General features: G+C 39.2%; 1 protein-coding gene across 1 annotated transcript; it reads left to right on the forward strand.

Moving 5' to 3' along the window:
- The first annotated feature begins 645 nt into the window (after positions 1–645).
- On the forward strand, positions 646–11,959 carry LOC306820409 (polyunsaturated fatty acid lipoxygenase ALOX15B-like). The gene is made up of 15 exons (XM_079338238.1): positions 646–776; positions 2,200–2,378; positions 2,670–2,874; positions 2,988–3,069; positions 3,283–3,405; positions 3,517–3,629; positions 4,481–4,647; positions 4,808–4,951; positions 6,026–6,229; positions 6,464–6,550; positions 6,658–6,827; positions 7,773–7,894; positions 7,990–8,090; positions 11,118–11,288; positions 11,512–11,959. Exons 1-15 carry the CDS (start codon positions 698–700, stop codon positions 11,689–11,691), a joined length of 2,127 nt encoding a protein of 708 aa, XP_079194364.1. The 5' UTR covers positions 646–697; the 3' UTR covers positions 11,692–11,959.
- Positions 11,960–16,746: the final 4,787 nt, after the last annotated feature.

Raw genomic sequence — 16,746 nt, forward strand, 5'->3', positions numbered from 1 at the left:
TGCCACCATTGGTTCAGCTATGGTTACAGCTATGGTATGGTTACACCTTGTAACCTACACCTTAGTCCAGAGCTGCGTATTAAACTTCAGAGCGTTCCTGTCTTCAACAGTCAGGCTTGTCAGCTTCCTGACTCCACCAGCAGTCCCTTCAGGCTCTGTGCCATGGAAATAGAGCTGCCCAACCAACGAGGGCAGACTGCCTCTCTAGTTGAGGTACACAGTTCAGGTGCAGCTGGCTAATACAGGGTCCATATTGGCGCTGTATCATCGGATATGATATGCGCATTGTATCCAAACTACAGCTTGTTTCATCTGTCACGGCACAGTTGATGAAAGGCCGGGACATGTATAGCGTCTCACTGGGTGAGGCGCCAACTTTTGGTGGTCATGGTCTGCCTTGCAGCCCAAGGATCTAAAGCGGCCTCCTCAGTCCTGGTGGGGCCAGGTGCTAAGGTTATTTTAAAAGCGGCCCAAGAAGCTTGTCGCTGTGCCCACATTCCAGTGCAAGCGGGACAGTTCAACAGCTCCCCCCTGCCACGATACAGGAATTGAGCTGGGACTCTGGAGACGTCAGGGCTACCTTGGACGCCCGCCATGGCAGGGGACGAGGGCCCAGGTCGAATGACAGCCTTAGCCTTGCCTAAGTGTTTCTTCCGTTCTGTGTCAGATCATACCTATCTGTGTTCCTGGCTCATCTATGTTTTTCAGCATGTGGCTAGCAGTGGTGTGTCTCTCCATTTTGTGGATTTGGGGACTTGTGTTGAACTACAGACGAAGTAAGCTTTTTTTTTGTTGTCCTTTTTGTTTAAATACATATTTTATTCTTAGTGCTTTACACTTTATTGTATAATTATGAAATATAGCTGTTTGCCTTCTCCTGTTTAAATGGGTACACCTTTGAACGCTTAATCTGACCATAAAATGCATTGCCCACATTTTTCTGATGAAATGTTGTAAAAGATTGGAAGCCTTTTTTATATATTTTTTAACTTGGATTATGAAACAAATACAACAAATGTTCTTCCCAAGTCTGTTTTTACAAAACTTACATTACATATGCAGTATGTCCAGTTACTTACAAAGACTTTCTGTATAATTTAATTTAGACGACCTACTTCAACTTGATGCTCACTGTTACTTCAACACTACAGGAAGCTCATCGGGAAAAAAATAGACTTAGCCCTTGTAGTTTTTCCATTGAGGGAGAAACAACTTTCAGAGGATGTTTAATCTTCAATAGCAGTAGGTGAGGTTGTGAAGTGAAAGTGTGCAAGAAGACCAGCAGGAGCAGTAGCATGAATTCACCTTAGGGTGGCATTGCTCTTGTTTTCAATCTATATAAAGAGAGAAGCTATCTTCATCTCACAGCTGCACTCTCGTGCTGACGAAATATTTTGTCCATAGATGATGAGTGAGGAGTGAAGGGCCCCGGGCTCATTTAACCCTTGGTGATATTTTTTAAACGTAATGTAAAAATAATAAATAATTTACAGACTTTAATAACGCATTATTTCTTTTTAAGTCATATATAGGTAGAATTGCTTTTCTTTCCGGTTGTGAATCAGAGGCTTTTTTGCAATGAGTCTGATTAAGGGGCAACTTCTTCTCTTAATGAGTTTGTCATGGCTCATTTAACTAGAAAACAAAACTAGCACACAGAGAGGCTGTTTTCCCTGCAGTGCAGTTCAGGGCACATCTGAATTTGGAAGCCATTTGAAAAGTTTTAGTGGGTGCAAAAGTCACGCAATACTTCAGTGAATCAGGCCCTCTCTTTTGTGTATTTTGTATAAAGTGCCACTCGCTGTGACATGCTGCATTTAAATGTTAGACTTGAACGAATAGTTTGACTGCAGGTGTTGTCATTGCTTATAGCCACTGATATACACAATATTTAAATGGTAGGGTCTTAATTATTTCAAGTATTAAAAATGTATGATATTTTTTAAGTAACATAGTTGATATAGGAGAATGAAAATATATATATATAAATTGATTGATTGTTTGATGAATTAAAAATGCTGCATTGAGACATTTATTTCCATTATTTCACAATAGTTTTTTGTTTTCTATTTCGTGTTCATACAGATCTAACATTTCAACACCTGAGGTGACTGTTACTTAAGACTTGACCAACCCATGATTTCCGTTGGCATGATGTAATATAATGAGGTAATGAAAAAAATAATTCTTCCTCCTCAGAGATCGTTCATCCATTGGGGGAGAAAAAGGTGAATTATGAAGTGACTGTCTACACTGGCAATTTCTTCAACGCCTATACTTTAAACAATGTCTACATTAAGCTGGTTGGGACAGATGGAGAGAGCCATCACACTTGGCTCATTGACTTCAGAGGGCCTGTAGCCTTCAGCAATGGAGCAGTAAGTGTATAATATTCATATTTATGTTACACGCTTCTGCAACATTGCCTTTGTGAGGAAACTTCCACACAACTATAGTGATGTTGTTGTAAATTCTCACTCAAGCTGACTTTTTAGTTATGTAATTCTTCATGCAATGTGGCCCAAAGCAAAAGTACATCCTAAAATTGAGTCACATGAAAAACTGATCTTTTGTGCAAACTTTGGAGTTGTCCAAGTTGTCCAATGTTTTCGATGTTTTTATGCCAGTTACAGGGATGTTGCAGCTCTGTTTCTTTGTCAATACTCAAGGTGTCGACTTTTACCCTGTCCTGCACTAAGTCCATTGGAAAGTTGCTCCTGATAGAGTTGGACAAGCGCCCATTCTTTTTAACCCCTGAAGACACCTGGTTTCCTGCCAAGGTAGAAGTGAAAACCCCTGAAGGAGAAACTTTCAACTTTCCCATCTACCGCTGGATCACTGACAGAGAGGTGCACTTTTACAAAGAGGGAAAAGGTTTGTACTGTTCACTTGCCACAGACAACATTTAAATAAAAGATTGTTAAGTGTGAATTACATGCAATCTTGCTGACTATTTTAAAAAGCTTGTTGTGTTTTATTTCTCAAAGCTCTCTTGGTCTATGAAGACATCCATCCTCTTGGCAAGTACAGTCGAGAAAAGGAGCTGAAGAAACGAGAGAAAGACTATCAGTGAGAACTGAGAGGGTTTAAATTTAATATCCTCAAAACAAACGTGAATGTAAAGTAGTTAAACCTTTGAATGGATACCTATGTTCATAACCAAACATTGACAACCTTGTCGAATTGTAAGACCTGTCAAGTTCTGTCTGAATCTATTTTCATTAAAACACTGATTGACAATGATTGAAGAAATCTAAATCTGATCTTCTTTGTTTTCCCCAGATGGCATGTGTATGCAAAGGGACTCCCCCATTGCATGAAAGCAGCAAACACTGAGTCTCTGCCTCTGGAGGTCCATTTCTCCTTCACCAAGAGTACAGAGTTTCAGTTCACTGCAGCTCAAGGGTGAAGTCTATCAATTCTATCAGCAATCTATTAATGAATAAAACTATGCACTTAACTCCCTACCAATTTAACAAGACTATTAAAGATACGTCTTTTGCATATATTTTCTAGGTTGATTGTGCTGAAACTGAATGGCCTGGCTGAGAGAACAGAGAGGTGGACTAACATGGATGATATCTACAATGTGTTCCCCAGCAAAAACACAACACAAAAAGAAATATCAGGTACTTCTGTAACTGTACTGTCCCCTACTCTCGCTCGCCTCTCCCTCTTACGCAGTAACACTGGTCACGGCAGGAGCGGACCAAGCTGGCATTGCCACATTACAAGATCTTTTCTCCCTCATTTTGGTAAATAAATACATTTGGAAAACAGTGATATATTGTTTAGAAAACAAACCTTATGGAGAGTTTTATTTAAAGGACAACTTAATTCGAGACAACAAGTGAGTAGAGGGGCTGGGCGGTGTGTCATAGCTGAAGTGTGCCTGACTATAGAGGATATTACAGCATGCTCAGAACCCCTACTTCCCCCATCCCTGAGCTATAATGTGTAGGAAGGCTGAAGTAATTGATTTTATTTAACGAATAGGAAAATACCCACTTGGAATAGCCCCCTTAATCAGTTTGTCCCTGCTTTAGGCCTTCAACCAACAATAGGCATTAACAGATTCCAATTGATTGAACAGTAATTTGTTTTAGAAATGATCTAAGTATGACTTCTGCAATAACACTTACTACCTTCTGACTCATTGTCCTCTATTTGTAACATTTCTCGGATGTGTCCTTGGGCAAGACACTTAACCTCAGGTTGTTTGTTGGCGGCATGTGATAGTGTATAAATGGGATTAGGTAATAGTGACTGAAACTTTACACTACAGCATCTGCCATCAATGTGTCAATGAGTAGATGTGACCTGCACTTTAAAAGCGCTATACAAGGATAAATGACCATTATGTTTGTGAATCTGAATTCTATGAAACACATGGATTGCTACTTTTTATGTCATCAGCAGACCTATTTTGATTTTTTTTTAAAGTCTCAAACTGGCTCATATAACGCACTTTCTTTTCCAGCGTATGTCCAGAAATATTGGAAGGAGGATGAAGTTTTCGCCTACCAGTTTCTAAATGCTGTCAACCCCATGCTGATCCGACGCTGTTCAGTCGTACCGAAGAACTTTCCTGTCTCTGACAGAATGGTCTCCCTCTATGGTCAGAAAAGCCTGAAACAGGAAATGAAGGTGATTGTGTTGACTCTTAAGGGTCTTAGTGTTAGAAAGATTTTTCTGATGACATGATAATTATGCAGCTGTAAGTCACACTTACATTGCCAATTAATATTTGTGCTATTCACAATATATGAGTAAAAGAAATGTTCGTCCTCACTAAAATTTCAAACAGAATGGAAACATATACCTGTGTGACTACAAGCTGTTGGATGGAGTGGAGACAAACACCATCAATGGGAAGAAGCAGTACTTGATGGCTCCCCTCGTCCTGCTCCACAAAACACCTGATGACAAGCTGATGCCAATCGCTATTCAGGTGAGAGTGTCTGTTTTGATGTTTTTTGGAGGATTCACTTCAGTTTTTAAGTGGGACAGCATAACAGTGACTGAACAGGCCTGCTTAGTAGGGCAATTGTAAATGATCAATGTAATGGTCAGACGCAGATAGCTGCTGATATTTCTTGGGTCTATCTTAAAAACCGAGCCAATCCTTCTTACATCTCATATTAAAATATCGAACCATTCAGACCATGCAAATTTAGACATGTTTAGTCTGGTAAAAAAATAAAAAAAGATTTTGGTCCCAAGCTATTTTCACTCTTCATGAGAGCTGCACAGGAGTGAACTTTGAAATTAATCCACCTGTTTGAGTAATGCATAATAAAAAATGAGGCCCCTTCAAGTAATGACAGATGTTTTCTGGCTGCAGAAGAAGGCACTTTCGCTAATTCAGTCACTGAACATATTTACACGTTTGTGTTGGTTGGTGCTTTTGCTTCTCGTTGTGTGAAATTCAATCATAGTGTTTTTACTTTCTTGCACTTTTTAGAAGGTATACTACATTCTCCATACTTCACTCTCTTAAATTAATCTTTTTTCTCTCATGCATTAGTGCTGTGGCAGCTTGTGCATGCCACGTCAAGATGCTAAAACTTACAGTAAATGGACTTCAGATGGTTGCTCATCATGTTTAACCCATGAAGGCTATAAGAGTGCCTCAAACAACATCTCTAAAGCCTACGTATGTTTGCAAAAAGCCTCCTAAAACCAGAGGGATGTCAGAAAGAACTAAGCAGAATTCAAAAATCTACTAAAATCTTTTTTTCTCAGCCTCTGTGGCAGACAGAGACATACAATTAAAATCATTCCAGAGTGTAAACCATTGGCTTTAACACATTGCTTTTGCACTAAAATCTTTCCTTTGTTAAATCCCCAGTGAATTAAAAAAAAATGCGACAATGTAGCAACAGCTCCTAAAAGTCGAAGCATGGCAGCATCGCACCCTCTCTTAAAGCCATATGCCGTATATGCATGTGTTTCATCCGGTCTAAAGTGGTGTTAATGGATTGAAAGACTGGAATGACCTACATCTCACTTTCTTCTCCTGCAGCTGAAGCAGACTCCTGGAGAGGACAATCCCATCTTTTATCCAACTGATTCCAAATACGACTGGTTGATGGCCAAGATTTTTGTGAGAAGTGCAGATTTCAACTACTATGAACTCAATGTTCACCTGCTGCGCACTCATCTGCTGGCTGAAGTTTTTGCTGTATCTCTGCTGCGCAATGTGCCCATGGTGCATCCTCTGTACAAGGTGACTGCAAGACAGAACACTAAACTTACTGTGGGCTTTTTTTCCAACTTGCTGATGTTTGAATCTTCCAAAGTTCATAAAGATAATCCTTTACTGATCCCCAGTGGAGACATTTTAGACCATGTTGTTCAAGTGTGCAGTCCACATTTATAAAACTTAGAAGCCTCAGAATTTCCGATCTTGTTTCCAAGTAATAATTTGACTGCATGTAAGACAATTTAATTGTTCCCTCAGCTGCTCATCCCTCACACTCGCTACACCCTGCAGATCAACATCATGGCTCGAAATCAGCTCATTTCTGAGGATGGTGTTTTCACAAAGGTAGCAAAAGACCAACACACTAAACAGTCTAAACATTGTTTATTTTAATTATATCAATTACATGTACAGTAACTGTCTTAAACAGTACTTTGTTTACTTGTCTCTAGTTCACAGCCAGTGGGGGAAAGGGTATGTTCACAATCCTAAAGAGATCAATGGAGTCAATGACCTACAGCTCCCTCTGCATAGCAGATGACATCGCTGAGCGTGGAATGAACGCCATGCCCAGATATTACTACAGGGACGATGGACTGAAGCTTTGGGATATCATCTACAAGTATTTTGATTTTCATGCTTTATATTGTTCATTACTATTATTGAAGCCAAATCAACAATTTCGTTTTTTTTAAAAGATTGTTGTTGTACAGCAGGAGCAAACATAGAGATATAGTATAAAAGGATACACCAATATCTGACCCTAATAAAACAAACACAATAAAATTAACACCAAAATTATTCAAGAGCTTAATATACATTTTTATATGAATTACACTGAGGAACTCATTTTAAAGATAATTTGTTGGACATGTCTTTTAAAAGGTCTCCATTAAGCCCTCTGCTCGCTGTTATTAAAGTTGCTGAGGATGGAGAGTTATGAATATATGGTGAGGATGTTATATTGACATGTAGCATCAGTAGTAAATGTTACAAAAATACATTATTTTACAATTTTCAATTATAAAAACTGTGAGACTGGGCTGGTAAAACCTGGAACTTTAGTTTGGTTGCCCCAAATGATGGCTAAGTGTCCCTGAGGCACTGTTCAAAATAATATAGGCTAAAAGACCAACAACAAGAGTTGTTTCTGATATTAACAGTTTTAAATGAACACAAGATACCTGAAAGGAAAGTGCTCAGTAAAAAGACCTCTCATCCCTGTTATGTCCCTACGCCCTATTGAAAAGTGACACAAACTACCTTAAAGCATGTAGTTGCCACCCTTCCTAAAGAGCATTGCTGCCTTCAACAGACCTAGTCTGATTTATGCAAGCTAGCCAGATAGTGACAGTGCTAATACTAAGTACCACATGGAGCCTTTTGGCCCCCACAGCTTAACCGTATATGCAACCCCTATGTCGTTTTCTCAATGAAGGGGCTGAGTATGTGACTTATTTACTATGATTTTTTAATGGTCCTTCAAAGTATTGTCTCACTAATGCAGGTGTATGCAGGACAATTTCATCAGAATATTCTTGATAAAACTTCCCCATGTTTCTTTAAGGTTTGTGGATGGAATCCTCAGCTACTACTACAAGAGCGATGCTGACGTTGAGAAAGACTGTGAACTGCAGAAGTGGATTTCAGACATTTTTGTACATGGATTCCTTTCCAACGCAAACACAGGTGTGTGCTTTCACATCTATCGAAAAAAAACACATTATTTTAATGGAGTTATTTGACATCTTTATATCATGTAGTTTATTCTCCCTGATTCACAGGAATTCCCCAGGGCTTTACCACCGTGACTGATTTGGTCAAATTTGTCACCATGGCGATCTTTACCTGCTCACTACAGCACTCAGCTGTGAATTCTGGACAGGTGAATGGATTTAATAATGTTTAATTCTGTATCATGTTTGGAAATGGTTTGATAAGAAGTTTTATTTTTCTTTGAATCAGGGAAATTGAAATCAATCTTCACCAAGAGCATTGTTTTAAACCAATCCTTCACTAGTCACTACACTCCAACAATTCATGTTGTGATTTCTTACCCCATGAAGACACTTCGTCTAAATGTTGGAACACAGAAAATGACCACTATAAATCAATCAATCTATCTTTCTATCTATCTTTGTTTGTATAGCGCCAGTTGTTATCTCAAGACACTTTACAAAAGAGCAGGTAAAAGAACCAAAGTTAATCCATCATGATCAATGGGCAAAACTAGACTGATGATGAACAGCCATTTGCCAAAACTGTGCTGGGCTTGAAAGATAGCATAGAGGAAGGAAGAAGGAATAGGGACAAGCAGAGAGGTGGGGAGCTGGTCCATACGTGCACCAAAATTAAAAGTTAAAAATTAAATAAAAGTGTTATCAAAAAGGATAACTTTAAGCCTATTCTTAAAAGTATAGTTAGTTAGCTAGGTCTATAATGAACTACATTTCCTTGAATCAAGAGTAGGCTCTTTAAGAAGAGGTCTAATTACACTCAACAAAAATATAAACGCAACACTTTTGTTTTTGCTCCCATTTGTCATGAGATGGACTCAAAGATCTAAAATTCATTCCAGATACACAATATTACCATTTCTCTCAAACATTGTTCATAAATCTGTCTAAATGTGTGATAGTGAGCACTTTTGCTTTGCTGAGACAATCCATCCCACCTCACAGGTGTGCCACATCAAGATGCTCATCAGACACCATGATTAGTGCACAGGTGTACCTTATACTGCCCACAATAAAAGGCCACTCTGAAATGTGCAGTTTTGTCTCACAGCAAAATGCCACAGATGGCGCAAGCATTGAGGGAGCGTGCAATTGGCATGCTGACAGCAGGAATGTCAACCAGATCTGTTGCTCGGGCATTGAATGTTCATTTCTCCACCATAAGCCGTCTCCAAAGGCGTTTCAGAGAATATGGCAGTACATCCAACCGGCCTCACAACCGCAGACCACGTGTAACCACACCAGCCCAGGACCTCCACATCCAGCAGGTTCACCTCCAAGATCGTCTGAGACCAGCTACTCAGACAGCTGCTGAAACAATTGGTTTGCATAACCAAAGAATTTCTGCACAAACTGTCAGAAACCGTCTCAGGGAAGCTCAACTGCATGCTCGTCGTCCTCATCGGGGTCTTAACCTGACTCCAGATCGTCGCCGTAACAGACTTGAGTGGGCAAATGCTCACATTCGATGGCGTCTGGCACGTTGGAGAGGTGTTCTCTTCACGGATGAATCTCGGTTTACATTGTTCAGGGCAGATGGCAGACAGCGTGTGTGGCGTCGTGTGGGTGAGCGCTTTGCTGATGTCAATGTTGTGGATCGAGTGGCCCATGGTGGTGGTGGGGTTATGGTATGGGCAGGCATCTGTTATGGACGAAGAACACAGGTGCATTTTATTGATGGCATTTTGAATGCACAGAGATACCGTGATGAGATCCTGAGGCCCATTGTTGTGCCATACATCCATGAACATCACCTCATGTTTCAGCAAGATAATGCACGGCCCCATGTTGCAAGGATCTGTACACAATTCTTGGAAGCTGAAAATGTCCCAGTTCTTGCATGGCCAGCATACTCACCGGACATGTCACCCATTGAGCATGTTTGGGATGTGCTTGACCGGCGTATACGACAGCGCGTACCAGTTCCCACTAATATCCAGCAACTTCGCACAGCCATTGAAGAGGAGTGGACCAACATTCCACAGGCCACAATTGACAATCTGATAAACTCTATGCGAAGAAGATGTGTTGCACTGCATGAGGCAAATGGTGGTCACACCAGATACTGACTGGTTCTGAGTCCCCAGACCCTCAATAAAGCAAAAACTGCACATTTCAGGGTGGCCTTTTATTGTGGACAGTCTAAGGTACACCTATGCACTAATCATGGTGTCTGATGAGCATCTTGATGTGGCACACCTGTGAGGTGGGATGGATTGTCTCAGCAAAGCAAAAGTGCTCACTATCACACATTTAGACAGATTTATGAACAATGTTTGAGAGAAATGGTAATATTGTGTATCTGGAATGAATTTTAGATCTTTGAGTCCATCTCATGACAAATGGGAGCAAAAACAAAAGTGTTGCGTTTATATTTTTGTTGAGTGTACTTTAAATGACTGTTGTACATAGCTTATCAGTAATACTGTATTTATACATACTTCTTTTTTTCATTTTTTTCCCTCTCCTCTTCATTAATGTTTACTCTTTCTTGTTTTGCTTTCTTTTACAGTTTGAGTGTGTTTTCTAGTTAGCTATTCTTATATTTGCTTGATCTACTTGAACAACTTGTTTCTGTGTTACATATTAGCCGTTAGGAGAGCCACTCGACAAGCCCCTCTGGGTTTAACAGGCTTTTCCAGCACGTTTCCTTCAAAAGATATCCTTTGTTTTTGTATTGACTAATCATAATGTCAGATTTTTTTTTTATTTGACCTATGTTGTTATTTAAGTGCATTAAATAAATAACGATAAAATTAGTATTCATCACATCTAATTTAGAGCTGGTTGGTTGGAATTGGGTTCTAAAAGAAACGTTGACAGTTTAGATGAATAGATAATAGAATTTAATTCTGAAAGATCAGTTGGAGAAAAACAGTCAGGTTAAAAATAAGTTTTTAAAACTGTTTTTGTGCTATCAGAGTTAAATGAATCTGCAAGTAAGGGTATCTCTAATATTTTGAGAAACTCATGAAATCATTACATGAGCTGTTTTATGGAGGAGATTAGTGTGGAATAAACATCTTCATTGACTGCTTTGGTCAAGGGCACATTGTCAGAAAGCCTGACATGGTGCTGCTCTTAGAACTAAAAAATACAAAATATTGCTTCCTGGCTTAGACATTTTTTTGATTAGCAAGTCCATACTGCTTTCCTTGAAAACGTTTTCATTGCAGTTTGACTATGGTGCCTGGATGCCCAACACTCCCATCTCCCTGCAACTTCCTCCACCAACCATGAAGGGGACAACAACCGAGGCCACCATGCTGAAGACGCTACCTGATATTAATGTGACAGTTCAGGGGATGGCTGTCATGCATCTTCTCAGCATGCAGTCCGCTGACTTTGTAAGTACACAAATCAAATCTCTACCTGAGAGGTATAGGAAAAATTAAGTGGATGCCCTGGAAGCTAAACATAGTATTATTTAAGGAAACCACTGTAAGTAAAATAAAGTCAAGCTCAATGAAAAAAAAGAAAAGCTTACAACTTCTTGCCACTGTACACTATAATGTAGTGTGTTATTTAAATTAAATAGGAACATTTGTAATGTATCATATGCATCATCAGGTTCCTCTTGGCCAATATCCAGAGGAGCAATTCTTTGAGGAGATTCCCCGCAAGCTGATCAAGACATTTCAAGAAGACCTTGAAAAACGAAGTGAAGTCATCACAGTCAGAAACAAGAATCTGGATGTCCCATACACATACATGAACCCAACTGTGGTGGAAAATAGTGTGGCTATTTGAGTATGTGAGTGACCTCACATATCCCTAGACTATGATTTATGCTAAGTTTTGGTTCATGTGCAGAATATGTGGGATTGGTGATGGTGATTTCATTTCAGTAAACAACAACATCAACTGCTTAAAATGGTATTTTGTGTTCTTCTTAGTTCTCAGATCTTCTAATCAAATCATTATTTGGGAAAAAGATCATTTTGCTTTAACACTATTAATATTTGCTTTTAAATGAAAGATGGACTAGATGTGAATAAAGCCTTTCAAAATCATGAAAGTGGTAATCACTTGTTTTGATCAATCATTGGCCTATCATGTATTGATAAATTATTCCTTCAATCACCCAGCTGACATATAAGGACACAGGAAGATTGTGATAAGTCAATTTTGCCTAAAACACAAAAGGTGGGTTCAACACACTATGTATTTTGCTGATAATAGAAACAGTGAAGTTTTCCAAACTGCACTCAAACAATGGCTGTGCTCTACAGTGGCTGATGGGTGCAGACACTCTACGATGGCTGAAATAACTTGCATTAAGAAAAATGCAAAGCATATTCAGAAATGCAGCACTTTCAAAAGCCTTGGGAAACAAATGCAAGAGAAAGAGGTGTGCAAGCAAGGCTGTGGAGTAACAAGAGAGATATAGTTTAGAAAGAGGTGTTTCTTATGTTCTCCTCCTTTGACGATGATGTGTAGATGATGAAGAAAAATCCGCTGACACTGACTTGCTTGTAATGTAAGACATTTATTTACAAAGTCAAGAAACAGCATCAGTCCAGGTTTACCATGGTACCTGGGAGAGTCACGAGCCAAATGTGATTCTCCTGAACAAAGACCAGACCCTCTTATTTATACAGTGTTGGTCAAAGCATCAGTACTTTTCCGACTTCATTTAGTGCATCTCCTACTTCCTGCACCCCCTGTGGTTCCTCAGGACATATGACTTAAAGGTTATACAGGTCACCAAGAGATGACCTCTTAGCTCTCCCAATATATCCTAAGGGTTTATTCTCATTTTACTACCAAACTGTTTCTCTTTTACAATCTTAAGGAATGTCCCCATAAAGAGACCCCTTTATTGTCTTTGATGTTATCATTTGTCCCACCAACAGCTCACATGTTTCAACAGCATGATTACACTTCACATACTATGTTACTATAATACATTGTGTTGCATGTAAAATACACTACAGAGGAAAGCAAGGTTGTGGGGCAACAGGTGACTTGTGCTGTTTGTGTTCTTCTTTTTGAGCTGCTGCAACTACATTTTTTCTTCTCTTTTTCCAGGTTTGGTAAATAGGAATAAATTTACTTCTGTGCATTTCTCCTACCAGTATTTTGCACAGTGGAGAAACAACACTTTTTGCATATGAGGCAAACACTAAATGGACAATGTTGTTATCTGAAAGACGCAATCCTCAGTGTGCCATTTGTAGATCAGTTTCTATACGTTTAAAAAATGCGAGCCTTTAGTAAATCAGGCCCTTAAGAGTACTAAAGCCTCCTCACATAGGGCATGACCTATTACTAGGTCACCTGCCCTGCATGGCTGACCTGACTAGCAGGTGGCCGCAGAGTAGCTGTTAGTTGCAGGCTTAGGACGGCCTCAGCTCCAGATGTTTGCCCCTATTTGATTTGTATCTTTATCAGAGATTATTTAACGTGTACTGTTGTATAAAAAGCATCAAATCGAGAACACATACCTCATAATCAGAGGCTGATTTCTGTTCACACTGGTCCATGTATAATTTTATCCTTCAGTTAATTTTACACTGCCATCTTGTGTCTGCTTGTTGGTGAACGTGTCCTGTGTTTTTAATGAATGTGGCCTGCATGTTTTAGTTTGTATTGTTGTGAGCTTCAGGCATAGCTCACTCAATTTTTTATATGTGGCCTGGTGTCATCTGTGTTTATTGTATAATTGTGTTTCATGTTGTCCTGTGTGCACGTCACATTGACTTTGGGAGGTTATTGGAAACGTGCTTTTACTAATACCTGTTAAATTTTTTACATTATGTCTGCTCAATGCTGCTCCTCGTCTGTCCTGCATGTTAGACATTTTTTTAACAAAATGCTGCTTCTTGTTTGTCCTGTATGGTTTATGTATTTTCACCTCTGACTGCTTGTCTGTCCACTTAATTACTTCCATGTTGTTCCATTTGTGGCTTTTTTCAATGTTTGAATTTTATTGTGTGTTTTTTAGGGAGCCCTTTATAAAATCTGGCCAGGGACAACAGATGAAAATGAGCCTTTTGGCTAACTCTGGCATATTTACAGAAATGTTTATTAATATGCCCTGTAAAAATAAAGAAGACGAAAGAAGAAGAAATTTCTTCCCCACTCTCACTTTCCCATATTTCCTTACTTTATCTGTCCAATCAAAAAGAGAATAGGCCAAAAATCTATCTTTCAATGATAAGCTTTAAAGCCTCTCCAGTAAACAGATTGGGGAGGAAAGCGAGTTAAACAGCAGACTGTCAATCAGAACACTTGGTGCGGGTCCCACGGGAAACCTAAATAGACATAGAAACTTACATTAGCCACAAAGTAAACATTTTGGTCATGTTTAAAGATTGGACAGCAGTCTTAGAGTGAAAGGAAAACATCTATTACCAGTCATGATTCACTTGTTTAATCTGTTAATTCCTTGTTTTTCATCATTTCCTGCTTCATGTAGTAATTTACTTGTGTTTCTCTATTACCTGTCTGTGTTTTCCAGAACACGTAACTTGACACTACCATAAGAAACCTAAATACATAGAATGACTCACCTCAGCCTAAGATAATGGTTTGGGCAAAATATTAAAACATGTACAGGTCCTTCTCAAAAAATGTGCATATTGTGATAAAGTTCATTCTTTTTCATAATGTAATGATAAAAATTAAACTTTCAAATATTTTAGATTCATTGCACACCAACTGAAATATTTCAGGTCTTTTATTGTTTTAATACTGATGATTTTGGCAAACAGCTCATGAAAACCCAAAATTCCTATCTCAAAAAATTAGGATATCATGAAAAGGTTCTCTAAACGAGCTGTTAACCTAATCATCTGAATCAACGAATTAACTCGAAACACCTGCAAAACATTCCTGAGGCTTTTAAAAACTCCCAGCCTGGTTCATTACTCAAAACCGCAATCATGGGTAAGACTGCCGACCTGACTGCTGTCCAGAAGGCCATCATTGACACCCTCAAGCAAGAGGGTAAGACACAGAAAGACATTTCTGAATGAATAGGTTGTTCCCAGAGTGCCGTATCAAGGCACCTCAGTGGGAAGTCTGTGGGAAGGAAAAAGTGTGGCAGAAAACGCTGCACAACGAGAAGAGGTGACCGGACCCTGAGGAAGATTGTGGAGAAGGGCCGATTCCAGACCTTGGGGGACCTGCGGAAGCAGTGGACTGAGTCTGGAGTAGAAACATCCAGAGCCACCGTGCACAGGCGTGTGCAGGAAATGGGCTACAGGTGCCGCATTCCCCAGGTCAAGCCACTTTTGAACCAGAAACAGCGGCAGAAGCACCTGACCTGGGCTACAGAGAAGCAGCACTGGACTGTTGCTCAGTGGTCCAAAGTACTTTTTTCGGATGAAAGCAAATTTTGCATGTCATTCGGAAATCAAGGTGCCAGAGTCTGGAGGAAGACTGGGGAGAAGGAAATGCCAAAATGCCTGAAGTCCAGTGTCAAGTACCCACAGTCAGTGATGGTCTGGGGTGCCATGTCAGCTGCTGGTGTTGGTCCACTGTTTTATCAAGGGCAGGGTCAATGCAGCTAGCTATCAGGAGATTTTGGAGCACTTCATGCTTCCATCTGCTGAAAAGCTTGATGGAGATGAAGATTTAATTTTTCAGCATGACCTAGCACCTACTCACAGTGCCAAAACCACTGGTAAATGGTTTACTGACCATGGTATTACTGTGCTCAATTGGCCTGCCAACTCTCCTGACCTGAACCCCATAGAGAATCTGTGGGATATTGTGAAGAGACAGTTGAGAGACGCAAGACCCAACACTCTGGATGAGCTTAAGGACGCTATCGAAGCATCCTGGGCCTCCATAAGACCTCAGCAGTGCCACAGGCTGATTGTCTCCATGCCACGCCGCATTGAAGCAGTCATTTCTGCAAAAGGATTCCCGACCAAGTATTGAGTGCATAACTGAACATAATTATTTGAAGGTTGACTTTTTTGTATTAAAAACACTTTTCTTTTATTGGTCGGATGAAATATGCTAATTTTTTGAGATAGGGATTTTTGGTTTTTCTTGACTTTTTTGCCAAAATCATCAATATTAAAACAATATAAGGCTTGAACTACTTCAGTTGTGTGTAATGAATCTAAAATATATGAAAGTCTAATGTTTATCAGTACATTACAGAAAATAATGAACTTTATCACAATATGCTAATTTTTTTAGAAGGACCTGTATATATATATATATATATACACACAAATATATATATATATATATTTATGTATGTATATATATACATATATATATATATATATATATATATATATATGCATACATACATACACACATATATACATACATACATATATATATATACACACACATACATACATACATACATATATATATATGAAACAAATAGTCCCAATATAACTAAGAAGCGGACTTGTGCCACTATAAGAAACCTTGAGTTGCATAAGTCAGTTTTCCATGACTAAACAGAAGGAGAGATTTTTAAACCAATGATCAGTTGCTGACAACTGTTTTCCAGGCTGATGCAATACAGTGTTTAGACTCAAGTCAGGATCATTCCTATCAAAGCAATTGGACAAGTAGGCGGTTCTGCTCTAAAATGTGCTGGCATGTGAACCTGTAATAAAGTTGGCAATGAAATGCATTGCTCAATTGTTTTTTCTCATGGCCAAACCTGGAGATTTCTGGAGAAATTTGATTTGTATTCAGTGAAACACAACAAAGGTTTGTTTTCACACAACTGAAATATGCAATATGGCCAGTTACTCACAGCAACTTTCTGCAGAATTTATTTAATAGATTACCTGTTTCAACTGATGCCTGGCAAAGGAACTTATT

Source organism: Symphodus melops (genome assembly GCF_947650265.1).
Source record: "Symphodus melops genome assembly, chromosome: 2".
Taxonomy (NCBI): domain Eukaryota; kingdom Metazoa; phylum Chordata; class Actinopteri; order Labriformes; family Labridae; genus Symphodus; species Symphodus melops.

What these genes read in the sequence shown, in the direction of transcription:
- LOC306820409 (XM_079338238.1), top strand. Translation starts at nt 698, where the DNA reads ATGTTTTTCAGCATGTGGCTAGCAGTGGTGTGTCTCTCCATTTTGTGG. An exon ending in AACACAAAAAGAAATATCAG is followed by an intron (nt 3,630 to 4,480) that starts GTACTTCTGTAA and finishes TTTCTTTTCCAG; the next exon opens with CGTATGTCCAGAAATATTGG. An exon ending in CCTTTCCAACGCAAACACAG is followed by an intron (nt 7,895 to 7,989) that starts GTGTGTGCTTTC and finishes CCTGATTCACAG; the next exon opens with GAATTCCCCAGGGCTTTACC.